Below are 20,410 nucleotides of genomic sequence, written 5' to 3' on the forward strand. Positions count from 1 at the left end.
ATCCCGATATAAGCTGAGCAGATATAGGACTGTATCACAAACACTGCGCAGAAATCAGTGGGAGCTGGCAGAGTTTAACTATGGCAGGATTGTGCCTTGTCTTGCATATCCACTTACTAACTAGCCCAATTATTTGTTTAGCCCAGAGACTGATTTTCATCCATTTGTCTTTTTACTACCAAACCAAAAAGCATTTTAAAAACATACTTGTCATCTTGCATTTTTTCACTATAATTTAGTTCTGCAAGCTTCTATTTTTAAATATTAGCTTCCATGATTGCATTACATTTTCCCAACTGAAATCATGACGAACTGCTGTGCGTTATGAAAAATTAAAAGAGGCATTATCAAGGGAACTACCATTTCTGCTCTTGATCAAAGGGCAGGGAAGGTATGTGGAGAGCCTATAAGAAACACTAACAGCCAGTCCTTCCTCATTTTGGAAAAGAGTTCCTTTTCAATCTCAGTTCTACAGGCTTAAATCTGACTTGGTTCCAATGGAAGCAATGAACTAACAGGAACATGCTAAGCTTCTTAATAGAGCTTCCATTTATCCAGTTCATTTGGACTAACAACTGGATTTGTTATTCTTACATTACACCTATGGAGGGAAGACATGTCCATGCTTTACTGCCACCCCCCCTCTGATTCTACTACAACTTTTGGTTTGAAGGAAATGATACAGATTCAATATATCAATGTTTTAAACCCTAGAACAGTGACACAATAGGTTTCAGAAAACCTGGGTTTGAATCCCTGATCAGGCACAGAGACCCACTCTCTGTGTGTGTCTGTGTGCAACCGGTAAAGCCACCCCTTAAATATTGCACTTATTTGGAAATCCCTATTAGAGTTGTTATAACTCAATTCCTACTTGATGACACATAACACATAGAGTTACACTACCAAAAAACCCTCCCAAAGTAACAAATGTCATTTGCAATAAAGATACACCAACTGAGAGAGAAAAGATCACTCTCAGTGACACTATCATGAGTTAGATGAGAATCTTGCCCAATGAACAATTACCAGTGCTTTAATAGAATCTCTGGCGGAAGCCCAGAGACATGAAGGATGGATAGCGCTAAAAATAAAAGTCAGAATCCTTAAGCTGACAGCTGCATTTTAATTAGCGTAACAGAAAGAAACAGACTTTAAAATGAAGTGAAATCAGGTCACTCAAAGTAAAATTAGCCCAAAGCACTGAATACATTCTTTTATCAATTCTTCTGAACTAGAGACTCTGCATGGCAACCCAGATAAAGTTATTCTTAAAGATCTGTTCTGTACAAATATTTCCATCTCTCTTATCTATTTCCTACACAAAATCAGGATTTTGAAAGTGAATACTTACTGGAAAAATGGATTTATGAAGTTATTGTAAAAAATATTTTCCTACAGAGGCACATTAGCATTGGGAAAGTAAAAGTGTGGGGATATTTCTACTTTGGTTAGCTTAACCCTCACCACGCTTATATCACTATCCTTCCCATGTTTTCTCGTACCACTAAAGCCTTATTTAGGCTCTTGCCTGGACTTTAAGGGTGAAATGGATGATGGGGATGGCGATGCGCACTTAAGTCAAGTCCCAAAGTCCCTATGCATGGAGCATGAAGGAGACTGAAAGTGAATTTGACTGAATGCACTTATAACACCTGTACATTAGTGGAAAAAAGTTTCCAAACAGCTGCTTACTCTCCATGGCTATACAGCAAAGAAACAAAAACACCTAGCTGCACACTGTGAAACAGTTCTATTCTGGAAAATAGGGGGAGAAGGAAAGAGTGCTCCATGCTACATGTCCATTATACTGATTTGGAGATTGAGGCCAGCTTGTTCTTTCTTTCTTCTGCTCCCAACTTTAACAGATGCAGATGTAAGGCTGGAAAGTCGACAGAGATTAGCTGCTGTCAGAAGTTCATTAAATAGCAGCTGCCCATTCTGGCTCTCTTGGTCCTGGATTCTGGAGAATGTGTACATGAAAGGAGCTTGTGGAAGTAGCTCAAGCAAGTTGGTCTTCACATCTCATGACTTACTAAAATTTTAATTAATGAAATATGCACACATCACAGAAAAAACTGGGCAACAAGCTGGAACAATGACACAATTGAGATATATGCAGTTACTATTGCCACTCATTTGGTTCCAATTGCGGCCAGAACCTTGAGCACATGGGGTGGGGCTTCTGCTCAGTGCTGGTGGAAAATGAGAGAAAACATTGCCTATTGTGTTTTCACACCACACACAGTCTCTCTGCAGGAGGCTTGTTTCTTAATCCAGCAGGCAATACTATATATTGTGAAGAAGCTTTCATGCTTGCCTCTTAAATTCCAACTTCCTAATAAAATTGCTTATTTGATACCATGAAAGCATTGGTATGCCAGATTCACTAATTGATTCTACCAGTAATCTCTTGGAAGGGTCACTGCTCAACATAGAAATCAGAAGATCTAGTTAGGCCCACTCTAAACAAGTTAATGAAGTTTACACATCATAGCCTGTGAGAAACCAATATGGCAACTTAAGGCAGGTAGAGAGGGGCCATCTGGCATCAGCTTCCCTTTCCTTTTATATCAAACAGAGAAAGCTGAGGACAGCTTATATTTTTTACAATCTTTCCACATGAACACCAGTTTTTCAATAATGGGCTCATCTAATAGTCCTTTATTTATTTGGACTTGGGGAATCTTCTGCAGCAATGTAGATATTTCTAGCAAATGGTGGATTTGATAAACCTCATAACAGCCTTCAGAAGTGGGATGCCCCATTGTTCCCTTGAAATGAGTAGATAACATCATGCTTTTGCTGTTCTGGGGCTTTTTGTTTTAAAGATAAATCTCTCCATATTTCTCTGCCAAGTTTGTAACACAGTGTCCTGTACATTAAGTGGGAGAACGTAAAAAAGATAAGTGACGCAGGGGAGGAGCATCATCTTAACTGCAGAAATATGGCCGAATAACAAAAGCATATAACTTTTCTTTGGCTGTAGTTAATGATCTCAAATAATTGTCTTAATAGGTCAGAAATATATCTGTAAAAATTTTGTAGTCAGTTGAGCAGTGATCCTATATGAGCTGACCTGCAAGGGGTACTTTTGTGGTTTCAAGAGTACTATTATTCTGGAATGTGACCTGGTCCCAGACAGCTGGCCTCCATCAAGGATATTATCAAGGAATGCCCGCAGATAAGGTGCTAAGATATCACTATAAAGCTTACAAAAGTCTCTGGTGAAGTTGTCTGACCCTTGGGCTTTGATGGGCTTTAAAAGTTTAATAGCTTGTGTTTGTAAGGTCACCAGAAAGATTATGGATCATGAATTTGAAAATGCAGCACTAAAAAAAAGCCTTAGATGCTAACTATGGAAAGGAACACTTGCAATTTGCAAGGGTCCAGTTAGGGTATCAGCTTCAGCTGGTCTAGCTGGGACCCCACATGACAATGAAAGATTCAGATGCAACAGCACCTTGTTGTAAAGGAACTTCCAACCTGTTTCTTAGGCAAGTGTAAACTCATCCAGAATTGGTAATTCACCAGCCCTGGGAATGATTTACCCATAGTGTACTCTATTCTACTAGGATTCAACTTCAGGTCACTGAATCCTGCCACTGAAGTCCAGCACAGATCTAAGTCCAGCATCTTAAAAAGCAGAGACATCACCTTGCCGACAAAGCTATGTTTTTTTAGTAGTGATGTGTGGAAGTGAGAGCTGGACCATAAAGAAGACTGACCGTCGAAGAATTGATGCTTTTTGAATTGTGGTGCTGGAGGAGACTCTTGAGAATCTCCTCAACTGCAAAGAGAACAAACCTATGCATTGTGAAGGAAATTAGCCCGGAGTGCTCACTGGAAGGACAGATCTTGAAGCTGAGGCTCCAATACTTTGGCCATCTCATGAGAAGAGAAGACTCCTGGAAAAGTCCTTGATGCTGGGAAAGTGTGAAGGCAAGAGGAGAAGGGGACGACAGAAGACGAGATGGTTGGAAAGTGTCATCAAAGCTACCAACATGAATTTGACCAAACTCCGGGAGGCAGTGAAAAACAGGAGGGCCTGGCGTGCTCTGGTCCATGGGGTCATGAAGATTTGGACATGAATTAATGACTAAACAATAACAACTATTTTGAAAGAGGGAGCAATGGAAAAGCCTAGGAATCTGCTGACTGAATCATACCAGCACTCCCTATAGAGAGTTTGTTTGTTTCCTATGTTGACCTGTTAGTAAATTTTACAGTAAGACAAGACTTTTAGTAACCTTGTGTACAACCATGCTAAAAAGAGAAGTCATTCTCCAATTCATAATCAGAATGCAATTATTTTAAATAATCTTTATCAGAGTCTTTTATTCCACCCTGTTTGAAAGCCTCCATTATTGTTCCACTACCAAAGAAGAACCCTATTAATAACTTCAGTGATTATAGACCAGTGGCACTTACGTGTAACATCATGAAATGCTTTGAAAAGTTGGTACGCAAACATGTTATCTCTAACCTTTGACCTCAAATGAATAAATATCATTTTGCATACAGAACTAGCAGATCTACAGATGATGCCATAGCAATTACTCTCCACACTGCCTTGACCCACCGAGAACAGTGAGGGACCTATGTGATGATGTTTTTTGCTATTACACAAATAGGTTGAAAAACAGTTTCTATCCCAGAGCAGCAGCTATATTGAATTATACTGTATGGTGCAATATTAATGTATTGTGAGATGGGAAATTGTATGTGAAGGATGTGGATGTGAATGAAAGGGATGTGTTTTATGTGTAATGTGCTATGTTTTTCATGTTATGGATGCTATGTTCTTGTGTGTTCTATCATTATGTGTACAGGGGGGTCTTGACTTAAGAACGGCTTGAGTTAAGAACATTTTGACTCAAGAACCACTCTCATAGGAAAATATTGACTTGACTTACATACTTAGATTTGAGTTAAGAACTGAAAAAAAACCACGTGGGAGGCAGGGAAAGTGCAAAATGTGAACTTTCAGTTAACTGTTAGCCAGTGAAAAGGGTGCCTGTCTGCTTCCTCACTCCTCCCAGCGTTTAGAGAGTGGATTGGGAGACAGTCTTCGGACTGCCTGGTACTGCCTGGACTGTATTTTCCCTGCCTTCCCTGAACCTTTCTTGACCTAAGAAAAAAAGAAACAAAATATCCCCCTCTAGTGGTCGAAGGCAGAATAGCAGCTTCCCATTAGTTTCTATGGTCGGAAAAGAGCAGATACGGATCAAATGGTTTTCAATGCATTCCTATGGGAAATGCAGATTTGACCTGAGAACTTTTTGACTTGAGAACCGCCTTCCAATACGGATTAAGTTCTCAAGTCAAGACCCCACTGTACTGGAGATGGCATTTAATTTCGTTGTATGGAAGTACAATGTCAATAAAGTAAATTCATTTCATTTCAATTCAATTCAATAAACAGAAGCCTAAATATTCTCTGATGAAAATTTTCCATCTCAAATGGCTAGATATATTTGCACTTATCTGAGAGCAAAGGAACACCAACCTAAGTTGAAAAGCTGGGAAGCTCCTAGGAAGCAGTACTGCAAGGATGAAGTACATTTAAGAGTGGTCACGGCTATGTTTGTAATGCCACCACAACATTATGCTTTCTGTTTTGCTCAGATGGGGACTTGCTTTTATTTTTGCAAGACTTGCATGTGTAGGATGATACTGATGTTACTGAGAAATGAAAAATAAGGAATATGCCTTAGAGCAGGGTAAAGGAGAATGTCAATTAACTCAATATTAAGCTAACTGTATGTTAGCCATCTAGTAGCCAGGCCTAGCAACGCTGGCTTAATAAAAATCTCTTGTAGATAATTTTTACTGACTAAGAGAAACAATTTACAAACATGAATTTTGTTGATCTATTTCTTTTCAGTACTGCAAATATTTACACAGACTACCATACTCCTTTTGCCTCACACCAATTCCTTTTCTGATTTAGCACTAATCAGATTTATGGATGTACAGAGGTGAGCGCCAGCCATGGCTCCTTTGAGCAGGGGATGCGGCGGAGTTTTCAAACCTAGTTCAAACTGTGATTTGAGAATATAGCCATGGCTTCTGTTTCTATCAGTGCACCCACTATGCCACTACTATATCAAAAGGGTAAGGTAGAGAGGAGTATGTAGGAGAAATGAAAAAGAGGGAAGTAGGAGGGAAGTAAGTATGTCTGTTCTTTTAACCTTGATTAAGAAGTTGAAAATGTTACATCTTCACTGAACTTTTACATTTTCATCTCCTGAGCAAAAAGCAAGAAAATTCCATTCAAATGTCTAATTGTGAAGCGTTTCCTTTTTAATTGTGTTCTGGTTCCCCAAAGCTTTTCAGCAATTACAAAGGGAGCTTTGGTCCACAGAATTAGACAAAACATAAAATGTCACAGCTTTGGTCTAAAACATGTCCTGCACATGAGTCCCCCCTGAAAAGTGGGCTAAATGAGAACAATCCAACTGGCCTGACTGCTGACTAATATATAAAAGGAAAATATCCAAAACCTACCAATGCTTTATGAAAAAATAAGGTTCTTCCAGAATTTATTACAGTATTTAAAATATTTTACCCTGCCTTTCCCCCCAAAAAAGACCCAAGATGCCTCACATCATTAAAAAAATCTGAAAGCTAAAAAACAACAAAAATACAAGACATCCCATTTTAAGACCTCTCTTAGACAGCCAGTCACTAAGAGAAAGATTGCCGGAAGAGAAAGGTCTTTGTCTGCTTGCAAAGGAACAGAATGAAAACTATTTGCCTTAACAGAAAGTGACTGACACAAAAACAAGCAGCCTTATTTTTACACACATTTATGCCTCTCTCATTCCCTTCTGATTTTAAAAGCATCAAATGGCACTTCACACAAATTTGTTCTAGAACACAGAAGGGTAAAGTTAATCACTTCAAACAGATTATCTGAGTAACTAAGAAAACAGAAATGTACTGTATAAATATAAAGGTAACACATTTCAGCCAGTTGCTCTGAATAAAAGCATCGGTATCCAAGATGACAGTTACACAACACAGAACGTGGACCATACCCCCCTTCATGAGACTCATTAGCTTCCCATCTCCCCATCTGAATGGTTGGCTGAGGGAGAAGAGCAGGCTGCAAAAGGTGAGTGGCCAGTTGCGTTGGGGTGGGTGGGGAGGCAAGCATGTGTCAATGGGTGAATGTGCAGGGGAGGCAGGAACCATGCCCACACAACACCTCTGCAGACACATCAATGATTGTCTCAGGATTTAATTTGTGGGGACTTAATTCGTGCCCATCTCTAGTGCCAAATGTTCTCTCTTCTGTTCTTGGATTTTAAAGACTTGCTCTCACAAATCATCCCTGCAGACTAGAAGCTGGTGGATAACAATCACAGGAAGCTTAGTAATGGCCTTTGAACGAAATTCTCTACAACAATCTGGCAGATGCCCTCACTCACCTAGACTGGAAATCCACCCTCTCCAAACATTCAAAAAGAAATTACTATATGCAGCTTGATTTCAGAAGCACATGCATTTGCAGTGCCAAGGAAAAAGATGAAGAAGGATAAGCGAATTCAAGAAACACTTGCTTCATCAAAGATATCCTCCACACATCCTTAATTCTAATATGAAGAGAGCAACCATCTTCTCCATCAACATTGGGAGTCAAACAACAATAAACAACACATGCTTTTGTGAAGGACTTGCATTCAGCACCTCCTAACTACCATGGAGCAAAAAGAGAAAGCAAACTCTGCTTGGAGAGGAGACATTAGTAGCAAGCTTTGATTATGTTTGACTGGGCTTAACTTTATAAAACAGAACACCTCTTGCAAACCCTGCCATTTTATGTCTTAAGAGTTAAAAATCCAGGATGCCTTCTATATTATCCAGGAAAACATAAACTGAACTATGTAAACACTTTAGGAATTGTGAGTCTGCATCTTAAACAGGATACTGGAACAACCAGTGGTTAAGCACTTCATTTAGACTATCACAGTCTTTCTGATTTGTTGGTGACTGGGACAAAAAATAGCATGAGATCCAAGAATGTCAGGGGAGAAAAGGAGAACTTTAAGATATATGATTTGGGATCCTACTGTAGCACTCAAGGCCGGAACCTAGAAGACAACACCTGATATCATCTTCCTTTTTTTGAATTCTCCACCTCCTGTACTCTGTAACTGCCCTCTTTTATTCAGAGCAACGGAAGAATACAGAAGCTGAAATATCTTGCCACGATATTCAAATTTCTGTTTTGTTAGTCGCTCCAAAACAAAACATTTAGAACAAATGCTTTAAAAGCGGATATAGTCAAAAGGAAGGAACACAAGTGCCCAAACAATGCAATATTCATTGTATGAACTTAAATGCATTTGTCAGAAGAGCAGGGGGTTGAAAATGCAAGACTCTTTCCATTTTTAATAGCTCCAGTGCAAGTGGCTTACATCATTCAATCAAATTTTCTGACAAAGCTATTGCTACGCCACAGTCAGCTGTATCTGAATGCATTAAGTAATAGAAGAACAAGATAATTCAAAATCCAGATGCAGCAGACAAAGGATATAAAGCTGTCATAGATGCTGGCTGGGATCCAACTCCCCCTCTAGTCTGTGCATGAGCAAAAGGTGCTTATATATTCACTGGATATAGCAGCAGAGGAAGCACCTCATAAGTAAATGTGCTCCTTCAAAAACATTGTTCTAGTTTAAGAATGTGGAGTACCGCTTCTGTGTTAAAGATTCAGAGAATGATCTGATACTGCTTTGCAATATTGTGCCCATGCCCAGTGCTGCCATGGTCTCTCCCATCTTCTCTCTCTACAGCAACATTCTCTTTCTTTCTTCCCTTCTCCCTTGCAGCTCCTCCCTCTCATTGGTTTCGCTATATCCCTCCTCTTTGGATCCTACCCCTTTCTCTGTGGCTCCTCTCTTACTTTCTTCTTCCTCTGTGGTTCTTTCATTCTCTCTTCAGGAAGCCATTCTTCCTCTCCTTTCTCTCTCTCTCTGGCTCCTCTATGTGTTTTTTTGTTTTGTTCAATGACACTCTTTCTGTACCATTTTAGCATCTTGTCCAGATGTAGGCTTCATGAGACTCATTAGCTTCCCAAAGTACTAGCAAGAAGTCTGGGTAATTGATAGAGAATACTTTAATGAGCATGTGCAGCCAAAGATTATGAACGCTTTCCCATGTAAAACAAGTACTGATGAGGTTCCCAGCATTCAAAACGACAGGATGGATCAACTTCAAATTTTAAAAAGCAAGAAGCAGAAATCATTTCCTTTTCAAGAAGCAGTCATGGGCATTTGAAAAATAAGTACCAAATTCGCTGTGAGCGGCCCCCGCTCCTGAAAGTACAAAAAATATAAGATCTCAGGAGTGTGTAGGAAAGTTTTTCAAAAACAGAAGATAGAACTCTAAAAGTACTTGTCCAATATTCTCCAAATTTGGCACAGAGCAGACCCTTATTGTCTACAGTGACTGCCAAATATAATCCTGATTCAAGAAACAGTTCAAGCGCTGTAGTTTTTCTACAGTGCTATCCATCACACAGACGGCTGTTTTGATTGGTCATGTGATAACGGCCCTCCCTCATTAGTGGTGGCAGGGCTAGAAACAATAATCTGTAGAAAAGACAATCAGATATTTTTAAAAACTTGCTGTTTTGAAAAAAATTTAAGGAAAGGACATTTTTAAGTACACGTAATTTTCCATTCGAAATTTTAACAGTTCAAAACAACCAACAATAATTTAGTAAACAAGATATATCACTGTTAATAATAAATACATAATGGCTGTTCTAAAATTGTTTCAGCAGGTTGTACATACTGAAGAACACAATGAATTTTTATATACCGCTGTGATCCACTCCATATCATAAGAGCATCCAGCTCCTCCTGACAATCATATTTACATATAATTAAGGACACATGCTTCTTTAATACAATCAGATGATACAGGGAACTACTGTAGATACTTTTAAGTGCAGCTATTTTCAGCCTCTGTAAAGTGTTGACAATTTCTTCTGCTACTACAATTTCATGCACAGTTACCTTCGCTTCCATTTCAGCCTTTCGTGTTTCAGAAAACAGCATTATTCTGCACTTGCGATACCGAGACTTACAATGTGCAGCTGTCTAAATGAATACTGCTAAAGTGAGCTTCTGAATTAATCTGAAATTAGATACAGAATTTCTGGACACTGAAAGTAGACAAGGGCATTGTTTGGTGAAATTTGCTGGAGTTCAGACAATTATTTCTAACTGATTATTGTGACTGATTATTCTCTTCTTTACTAGCAGCAACTGCACAGTAAAGTTTTCGCCTGTTTTTCCAGAGAAGCCCTACACTATTGTACAGTATAAATAAATAAGATTAAAAATTCATCTTTATTAAAATACTTGGAATTTACAGAATTCTGTTGCCTCACTGCAGCCCCAGCCATCTGTAAAAATGGTATATGTGTCATCAGCTATGAGAATGGAAAGATGTGGAACTCACTTTCAAGTAAATATATCTAGTACTGGAGTGTCAGCGCTACTTACAGTACTTGATTTAGAGACCGATTTAACCCTGCATTTTCTTTTTAGGCAGATGAAGATCTATGGAAGGACAGTACACAGACTATGCACGCAGACAAAAGCATGTTGCTGAGTGAGGCAGAGAGGGTAATGGAGGAATAAATAAGAGAGTAAATGGGCTTCATTTATTTCACCCACTCTTTCTCCCCTCCGCCTCTCAGCTGATGATATCTGACACTGCCCTCCCTCCTCTGCGTTCATCCAGTGTGTATGGGTTGTACCATTCAGGACTTTGCCCATCCAATATATTCCGACTGACCTGGACACCTTAGGGCAGGCGTTCATGCTTCAGGCTGTAAATAGCCCTACACACGGGGATGAACTGCTTGCTGCACCCTCCAAGAAATCGTTGGTAAATTATTTACTGAAGTCAAGTCTCTGATATGTTCTACAGCCAAATTTATTGAATTTGCACTTAGCAAGACTGCATGCAAGTCAAGCATGGTTTGCTTTAGAACATTTCTCAACAACACAGCACCCTATTTGGGATGGCAGGCCAGTTAAGAAGAATGGTCACCAAAAATAACTCACATCAACCTTGCCATGTGTTCTGATTAACCCTGCAACCTTGACTGTCACAGAAACTGTCGGGTTTTAAAGCATGAGGTTCTTTGGCACAAATTTCTAATGTCACCTCCCATGTGACCCTGACATATTTTTCCCTCTGGATTTTCCCAGTAGACTCATCTGTGGCGTAGAGTCACATGACTCAGCATACAATGTCTACAGAGATGTTTTAACTTGAAGCAATCCACCTCCAAAAGTTACACAATTTGCCCAGCACTGCAACAAGATTTCAGCCATTGATTTCCTGATAAAGTAAGGAAAAGCCACTGGTGCAAACAGTCAGAAAGAAAAAGCAATCAGTAAAGGACCTATTAGGCACACAGTATCTCTGTGGTGTCAGCCGCTTTTGTCTTGAAATTCCTCCTTACCAGGACTTACAGACATGCAGAACTGAAAATTCTGTGTGTCCTGCTGGGATGTCCACATCATCCCAGTTTTCCAAGTTCCAGTGTAGACAATAATAGACATTTAATTTTTTTAAAAAAAATCAGATAAAAATAAATTAGATCTTTTAAAATTGTTAAAATGCCTTCTTAAAAAACTCTCTGTGATTATAATTAAATAAGAATTATAAACTCTAATTCTATACTGTAAGTCAAACATATAACCTTTCCTAAAAATGTTTGTGAATTGGCTCAAACAGCTCTTTGACAGGGGCCTAAATTTTATGAGATTTCATATGCTTCTATATAGATGATGAGGTCAATATTTCCATCACCCTTTGTACTACGTCAAATAGGCAGTTTTAGAAAAAAATGCCATTTTCAAACTGAAATTATTTCTACAGAGGTAAACAGCAAATGGAAATCACAAGAATTAAACCAGATTACCACGTTTTCCAGCTCTCCAGCTATTCCTGTAGAGGTTTTTATTTTATTTTCTGGTCTCTTGATGATGGCAATACCATCAAAATCACCAGGATTGCTTTAAATGGTTTCCTTGAGAATAGCAACCCTAGTTACTCTATTCCTCTAGAGTGGCAACCCTAGTTACTGTCTCTCCAGAACCCTGCGTACAACAATGACAAGCCTTTACTTCTCCCTCTAAAAGTACACACATTCAAGTGTTAATGAACAGAACATGATCAGAAGTAGAGCCGATCTGGAAAAAGATACTATGGAAAAATGCACATTTTGAAATATATGTACTAAAGTTAAAACAAGCAGGAGTGTAGTTTCTTCATGTACAAATGCACATGATTTATACCAATTTGATTTCAAGCAAATCATTATAATAATCATGGAGCTGAAAGGGAAAGGTTACCCCTGGGGGTGGCATGTGACCCCAGGCGTATTTGCATCCCTTTCTTGTTATTTCCAGTTCCTAATTTTCAAATGTGGCAACTTGTGGCTAATCGTTAACTTTGCTCTGTTTTGATACAGCCATCAGTGTGTTGGTCTTGGTTGAAACGTCAATATTGGGGGTTAATAAGTCTGATCTGCTCCATGAAGCTGCACCAATAAGAGACGAGAGGCTTGTGAAGTTACGGCTTACAGCAACTCATCCCGATTGTGACAAATATGGCTTACTGATATGACCATGATGGTTGAAACAACAGTAAAGGAAATATGGTCCAATTCAAATACATCACCTGCAGACAATAATGTTTCATTTTCTTGCTCAAAGGACATCTGTCTGATCAAAACTGCCAAGATTCAATTTTTAAAAAATAATGAAAATGGCAGGCAGTCCTAGCCCATGCCTCTTTTGAAAATAAAATATTCAGAGAGACTTCCATTTGTAAGTAATGCAGTGTTGAAGTCTCCATAAATAAATTTGAGATAACAAATTTTGTTCCCTGAAGCAGAGAATTTCTGAAACATTGAGCGTACAATTCAAGGGCACTTGATTGAAGACCTTCTCTGAATCAACAGGAATACCCACAGGGCACTCTCTACATAATGAATATTGAGAACTCATCTACTAAAAATAGCAGTTTAGTCTTGTACAAAGCTATGCTGATTCTCAGTGGGTATAAACAGAGCAAAAACCATATACATTCGGTTAAGTCACTACTGCTGAAAATCCATGATAGGGCTTGAAAGACTTGAAAATTGATGGGAAGTACAATTAAAAATTCTTTTTGTCTTCTAGTTCTTCAAATCAGTACAATTTACCATCCACTTGCATTATTATGTTTTGTTCGAAAATCAGCTCTGATTTGCCATCTGAATGGTAACAGGATGAGGCACAGGGCACAGCAGACATACACTAACATGTGTATAATGTCTTCAGCTATCAGAAACACAAGGTTTTCATGGTCTCTAAAACAAATAATTCCTGTATGATGGAGTGATAGTATGCTTGCAGTAAATCCCTTTTAACTCACCTCCGAATAAATATGCACACACTGGATTGCATTAGTAAAGAAATTTAAAGCAGGGGTCAGGGAACTTTTTTACCTTTTACCACCACCACCCCCAAAATTATACACGTCAACATTACCCCTTGATTTGAAAAGGAGGAAATCATACATTATTTAAATTCAAAATATTATTGAATCTACACAGGCTGTGTACTGAACTAGTGGGATATATAATCAGTATTAATGGCTGCTAGCCTATGTACTGAACTAGCAGAATGCACCAAATTTAATAAAGATGTGCACTATTTTTGCTGGAACACATTGCACTCCAACCATGGGGTAGTATAGGGAGTAGTAAGATGTCCAATGTGCCTAGCAAGTTGCATTAAATTTTTGCTAGCTCGCAGAGGATTTAATCATCATCAGTGGCTGCCAGAATGGTGCTAGCAATGACATGCTTGCTAGAGACAGCCAACGCAGAGTTTGGGGGGGCTTTTCCTACCACTTTAATCATTCTCCAGTTTGAGGTTCAGCTGCAGGGGATGGGAGTGAGTGGGTGGGGGTAGCACTCTGCTCATTACTCCCAGGATTTTCATTTTTAACCCATTTGGGGTAATTTACCCCTGTTCCCAGACCACTGATCTAAAGCAAGACATGCAAGCATTGAAGAGGTACTCTTTTAAAAAATTTTTTACAGCCAGTTCTATTGTGTTTGAAATAAACAGTCATCTTTGTATTAAAAATAGATTTCAAAATGTATCACACAGCAACCACATCTGAAATGAATGGAGTTCCTTTTATGAGTGGCCTCATCCAGAGAAAAATACATTATTCTTATAGCTTTCCCCAGTGGAAATATTACTAATCATTCAGCATTCCCAAATCCTTTTCAGAAAAATAACATATGCAAGCAAACAGATCAGCATCTCTTTCCCTAATACTTTATTTTTTCTGCATTCCTAATCTAATTTTCAGTAGACTATAAATCTGGGAAAAGTATGTATTGTTTTAACATTTGTACAGTATCTAATACATTTTAGGCAAATAATCACAGAAGGCAACATCTTATGGCAAATGTCTAGTGGCAAAAATGGGAGAACACAAGTAGTGATCCCCTCCATTGGTCTGAAATCTGAGAAACTCTTCCAAGAAGAGTTTTTTGACAATGTGGATGGCTGCAGGGGAAAGGAAGAAGATAGTCCTGATAGTCCTACCACTAACATCCTGTTGTACTTAGCCCAAAGTTCCTGATGGTTGTACAAGTCCATGGCTGACACCTTGGAGATTACAGTAGGAAACCTGTGACATTTCTAAAGTTTTTGGCCTACAGTTCCTATCATTCCAGACAACTGATCCTGGTATCTTCAACTGGTAATAACTAGAATCTAACAAGGTACTCCGAGATGTGAGACATCATCCCACATGGACAACGTTGTACATTTCCCCATGGATTGCGAAGTGGAAGGGAGTTAGCATTACTAGCTATTTATGTGGAATTATCTGTGCGGGGTTAAAAGCGATTATATTTGGATCATGCTCAGTATGTACAAGGCCAACATCAGGAACCTGAGTAAAACAGAGACAACTTGAACTCAGAACATTTAATTACATACCTCTACCTGATCCAAGCTAAAGCACTTTTTTAAAAAGAAAAAGGTACTGAGAAAAAAACCTCTTAAAACCAATGACCTCTTGTGTAATGTAGGCATATATCCTGTATCTATTACACTATCAGTTTATCCAGCATTTTCTTGGAGAATTCAGGCCTAAGGCAATTTCTGTTTTAAACACACAATGATAAACTGGTAAAAACATATTTTAGCAAACTCTTTTACTAAATCACTTACATATCTCCAAACTGCTCTGCTAGACTTGTGTTTTGAACCTGTCTAACCTTCCTTCATTGACTGCCCAATTCAAACCTCTGAAGATGCAGAAAGAAAAATGTGATGCTTAAAATTATGCAATTATTAGCCCACATAAAATGAGTGCAGTTTTAATCAAATAACCCTGGATCTGATAATCTGACATCTTTGGAAATTTTAATGACATACTTCCATTATTTTAAGTACAGTAATCAAACATACCTTTCTGGTCTCTGCTTGAGCTTCTTCTTGGCAGCACTTTCTGCAGAATGGATCCAACTGATTCAAGCCAAACTGGCCAAGAAGGTCACAAGAACTGCACAGCAAGTTACTGGAAAAGCCCAGCTCTCTACAGGCTTCGGATGACAATTCTGCTCCATAGACAGACGCCTGAAAACAATTGAGATTTGTACACTTAAGCAGTGTAAAACAAGAAGGAACCGCTATGCAAATCAGTACCTGAAAATGATATTGCAGAGTGGGAAAAACAGCAGAAAAGGGCAGCCAGAATGATTACTCTCCAGTAAGGACAAGTTGCTATGTTTGGTGATACTCAGTCTGGAAACTAAATGAGGAGGGAAAAGACAATACAGTACTGTATAGATAAAGTGGAGCACAGCTTAGAGAACTTTCCTCCCTTTTCCAGAAGAACAAAGGTTTAATAGTGGGAGATTCAGGAGAGGTAAACTGCATCTTCATACAGGCCACACTCCTTTTTGAGGAGTTTCTTATCACTTTTTGGGAAGTGCAGAAAAGGGCAATATCGAACATGCATTCTTACGTGCTGGATTCAGAAACACGCCCACTGCATGGCCTTGGTGGGGTGTGGGAACATGACAGGAGTATTGAAATCATAGAGAGTGACTGGGCCAATTAAAAAAATCATTTAAGGGAATGTGAAAGAAATTTCAAGAATTTCTCTTTAAGATACTACAGAAGTAGCATTTGACACCATTAAAGTTATCATATACTGTATAAATTTATCTATTTAGCGTCTTTGTTGGAGGAACTGTGGAGCAAGAGGTTTGTTTCAGCATTTATGGCGGCTCTGTAATCAAGTCAAGCCAGTCTGGGATACAGTATTTAATGAAAAAAGCATGATTCCTGGGTAATCCATAATCAAATTTCCAGAAATAGCATTACTATCATTTTATGCAGGGGACAATCTTCTCTGTCTGTCTATAATAAGCCACCTATTAGCAGCTGTCAAAATAGTATTCGCTAAATTTTGAAGGGATTTTCAAGGATTGATATGTGGCAGATTACACTACAGGAGAAATTAACAGATAAACTTCAGGGAGCAAAAGGAATAAAATCTCAACTTATTTATTGAGGAGTGGAAACCTTTCACAGATTATTTTTAGTAGGACAGCTAATACTGGTCTATTGGATTCTTAGGAAAAAAAATTGGGCATCATGAACCATGCTGAAATGTTAGTATTTATACCTCTACCGTAGGGGATGAGGTGTGGGGAGGAAAGAAATAATTATTTTATATTATACTATTAGATAGGAAATAAAATTCATTAATTAAAAAGAAAAAAGATACATAACAGATAGTTAAACTGTAGAATTTGCTAATTTAGACAACTTTAAAAAGATACTTTCAGAGAGGATGTTATGAATTACTACAGAAGATATATACAAATTACCTCTAATACAAGATACAGTATCCCTTTGTATATCAATTGCTGGGGAGCATGAGTAAGAGGGTGCAGATGTATTTCTATCCTTTTTGGCGGCTTCCCATATAGGTTTGGTTGGCCACCGTGTGAACAGAATGCCGATGTTGATGGGCCTTTATTGGGACCCTGAATGTTTCTTATATTCCTAAAGTAATCAAGTGTAACAAACTAAACACTTTTTTTCTAAAACAGAGCTTTTAACAATGTCCCACTTCACTAATATAACTAATTACCAAAAGACAAAAATATAAAAGTGAGATCTCACTAACTGAAATAAAAAAGATACCATGCATTTCCTCACAGGAACACTCCCCTCATCAATACAGGTAACATCACCAAATTAACAGTTATGTTGTTGCTATTGATGATAAAGTAAAAGACAAAACAAATCAGAACACTGATCTGGCTTTTCCCAGTGCTTCCTTGGCACAAAAATAGGTCCCAAGCCACGGAGTCTTATAGCACTTCATGCTATACGAAGCTGGCTGGATAGCTGGGTACCTGGCTTCCGAATCAAAGGTCAGAGTTCCACTCTCCACGGTGCCTTCTAGGAGAAGAGCCAGACTGTGTAGCCTTGGGCAAGCTGCACAGTCCCAAAGTGCCCCCAGAAGAAATGGAAGCAAATCACTTCTGAGTACCCTACCATAGAAAACCATGAAAGGATTCCCATAATTTGGAACTGACTGGATGGCAAGGCTCCATTGTGTCTTTTTAAATTTTTAATATACAGTACAAGGCTTAATCTAGTAAGGTAACATTGTCTCATTAAACACTGCAACAGTGTAACATTCCGTCCAAAGCTAGTTTTGTTCAGACATTTACACTCTTGTGTGAGGCCCAAAAACAGAGAAGAGGGGTGCCTAAGTGTGCAAATGAGAGTGGCTGAATGCATTTAGAAGATTACATGGGATTAGAGACCCCAGAAAATGAAATATGTGAAAAACAACCAGCACAGAAGTGCCCGTGTTTCCTCCCATGCACTTTTAGCCTTCATGCGTTCACCTGCACAGGTTTTTTACTGAACAAAAACAGCAGAACCCTGGGAGTGCTGGCTAGCCTTGTACTATTATGGCTTGTTAAAATTGTCAGGTGGATTTCTCACAAAGTCACAGGAGCAACAGAACAGTATCACTGTGGGCCTGTGTGAAGGTTCGAGTATAAGGCTCTCCTTTTCCCCAAATAAACCATGAGACTGTTTAACTTCAAACAAGTGTTCTTGATTTATTAACTTCTGAACAGGTATCAGAACATCAACATGTTCAACTTCTAACTTCTCTTGTGGCTGAAACGTAGCTCGCAAGGGTGTCCATGAACTGTTACAAAACGGATTAACGTCCTTCAAATCCCACGGTCCAGCCAACACCTTTTCAGGTTCTTGGGATTCACCCTCTTCTTCACTGGGGGTCAGAAGGGGGAGGGTCTCATCTCTGGTCCACCCCCATAAGTGGGGATCCCTCTCCTTGGGGTTCAAGGCACGGTCCAGGAAGCAGCCCATTCTCCGGAGCTCCTCCAAATGCCATGCTCGTTTTGCTTCCTGCTCACGAGCAATCCGCTCCTTCTCTTCTCTTTCTCTGCCACTCCTTCGTCTCAGACTCACCTCAGTAAGATGGTCTCTGAGGTACACCTTGTCTCCGCCGCTTCTCAGCCTCCTCATGAGGCACCCGGACTTGCTCCCATTTACCGGTCAAGGGATCCTGGACCCATATCATCTCCCAACCTCCCCCCCCCCAGATCTCATCCCGGGCCCCTTTTATATCCCCTACTCCCGCCTCCACCACCAGCCTTTGCTCCTTTCCTGCATTTTCCCAATCTGTCTGGGTAGCTACATTTAACCCTCTCTTTACCACCAGCACATCCCAAGTGTCTACCCCTTGATGCTTCCACTCTTTACTTCTGTTGATCTCCTCCAGCTCCTGTGTATCTGTGGTCTGGTGTTCTTTCTTAGGAGGAGAGGGTGATGGGGTTGTCTGAGTCTCCCTATTAACCACGGGGAGCGACCACACTCCTAAAAACGCCTCCTGTCTCTGCTCTGGGGCTCCACAGCCCATCATCTGAACTACTAATCCCACTTTACATCTTCATGCTTAATTAGGGTCCTTTAACAAGCATTGTAGTTAAAGCAACATTTATACTGGAGTCTCCTGATCCAGCTCAGTTCTAGCTGCTGGGATTCACATTACTACACACCAGGTCTTTCAATTACTCTTGTTAATGTGGAAGCTGGTGTTACTAAATTTAATGTTACAGTATTTTATTCTCATTTGGAAACGCCTGAACTTCATAGACCAGAACAGTTCACATTCACAGACCAGCAGCCTAACAAGTCCTCTCAAAACATGCTGTACCATAGTATTAACGAAGACAGACAGACGGTGGGGAAAAGGCACCCAGTTAAGCCAGCGATGATTGCAGTATCATAATAAAGTAACATTTAGTAGGCTGGATCCAGATTTAAATATACTCAACAAAAATACTTAAATCACGGCACTCCGTTCCCCGAAATCAGTGGGAAGTAAACCAGTCATAACTAAATTAAGACTAATGGATGTTAACTTTCATTAACATCCATTAACTGTTCCAAGTGTGATGAAGGCTAGTTCTAACCTGATCTTTGCCGTCATTTCTTTCAATCAAGAGTCCCCGCAGGCGTGGTAGGGAAATCGGGGACAGAGGAAACAAACCAGCAACCGGATCCTTTGTGTGGATCCTATGCCTGGTTATCCAGAAATAAGTACCGGGTTTAATTGGATTGAGTCCGAAATAAGCAAGGCCGTCTCGTTAAGGCCTCGAGGTAGCAACGGCGGGGCGTGAGAAACAAAAGGTTTATTATTATTACTAAAACAAACCGGCTCTCCACCCAAACCCTTGTAGCTTCTGATCGCTTCGACCGAAGAAGGGTCCCTTACCGCCTGCAACGTCGCCAGCAACCACACCCAGCAGCGCCCCAAGTTCCCCAGTCCTTTCTCCATCGCCATGTTGGCGCCTCAAGGCGGCTACCGGCGGCACCACAGGAAATCTCCTTGCTAGGACCCCCCCCCAATCTACCGAAGTGTCAAGTGCAAAGCCTGATCCAAGGGAAAGCCACAATACAGTCCAGCCCCCACCGTTCCATGAAGGGAACTTATAACTGAAATCTAAATAGGACAAAAGTGACGGTTACTTGCGAGAAAGTGACCCCCTACTTTAAAGACAGGCACATTTCTCATTCTTTTTTTCAGGCGCTTCTCAAACGCCCCAGTATGGGGCTATAGTCTACACGGAGCCGGGCCCCTACCGATTGGCAGGGCATTTGCCCAATCAGCATGCGAACACTGACAATTCGCGGGACCTGTAGCTGCCAATACAGTAAGGAAGAGTGGACAGGCTTCGGGGACGCGCCTGTCCAATCACAATGCAATGTGGTGTTGGGGGAGGGCGGGATATCGACCA

The 20,410-nt window shown here is 39.9% G+C and overlaps 1 protein-coding gene across 2 annotated transcripts in view; it reads right to left on the bottom strand.

Moving 5' to 3' along the window:
• SELENOF (selenoprotein F) overlaps positions 1-20,038 on the bottom strand; it is a 30,722-nt gene extending 10,684 nt beyond the window's left edge. The window contains exons 1-2 of one of the 2 annotated variants that reach the window (XM_072997906.2): positions 19,888-20,038; positions 15,519-15,686 (exon numbers count right to left, since the gene is read on the bottom strand). In XM_072997906.2, the coding sequence (XP_072854007.1) occupies positions 15,519-15,686; positions 19,888-19,956 (237 nt within the window). In that variant the 5' untranslated portion in view covers positions 19,957-20,038. The remainder of the gene's footprint in view (positions 1-15,518; positions 15,687-19,887) is intronic. The other variant, XM_020794579.3, reaches the window with a different exon arrangement.
• Between the last annotated feature and the right edge of the window lie 372 nt (positions 20,039-20,410).

Source organism: Pogona vitticeps, chromosome 4, assembly GCF_051106095.1.
Source record: "Pogona vitticeps strain Pit_001003342236 chromosome 4, PviZW2.1, whole genome shotgun sequence".
NCBI lineage: Eukaryota > Metazoa > Chordata > Lepidosauria > Squamata > Agamidae > Pogona > Pogona vitticeps.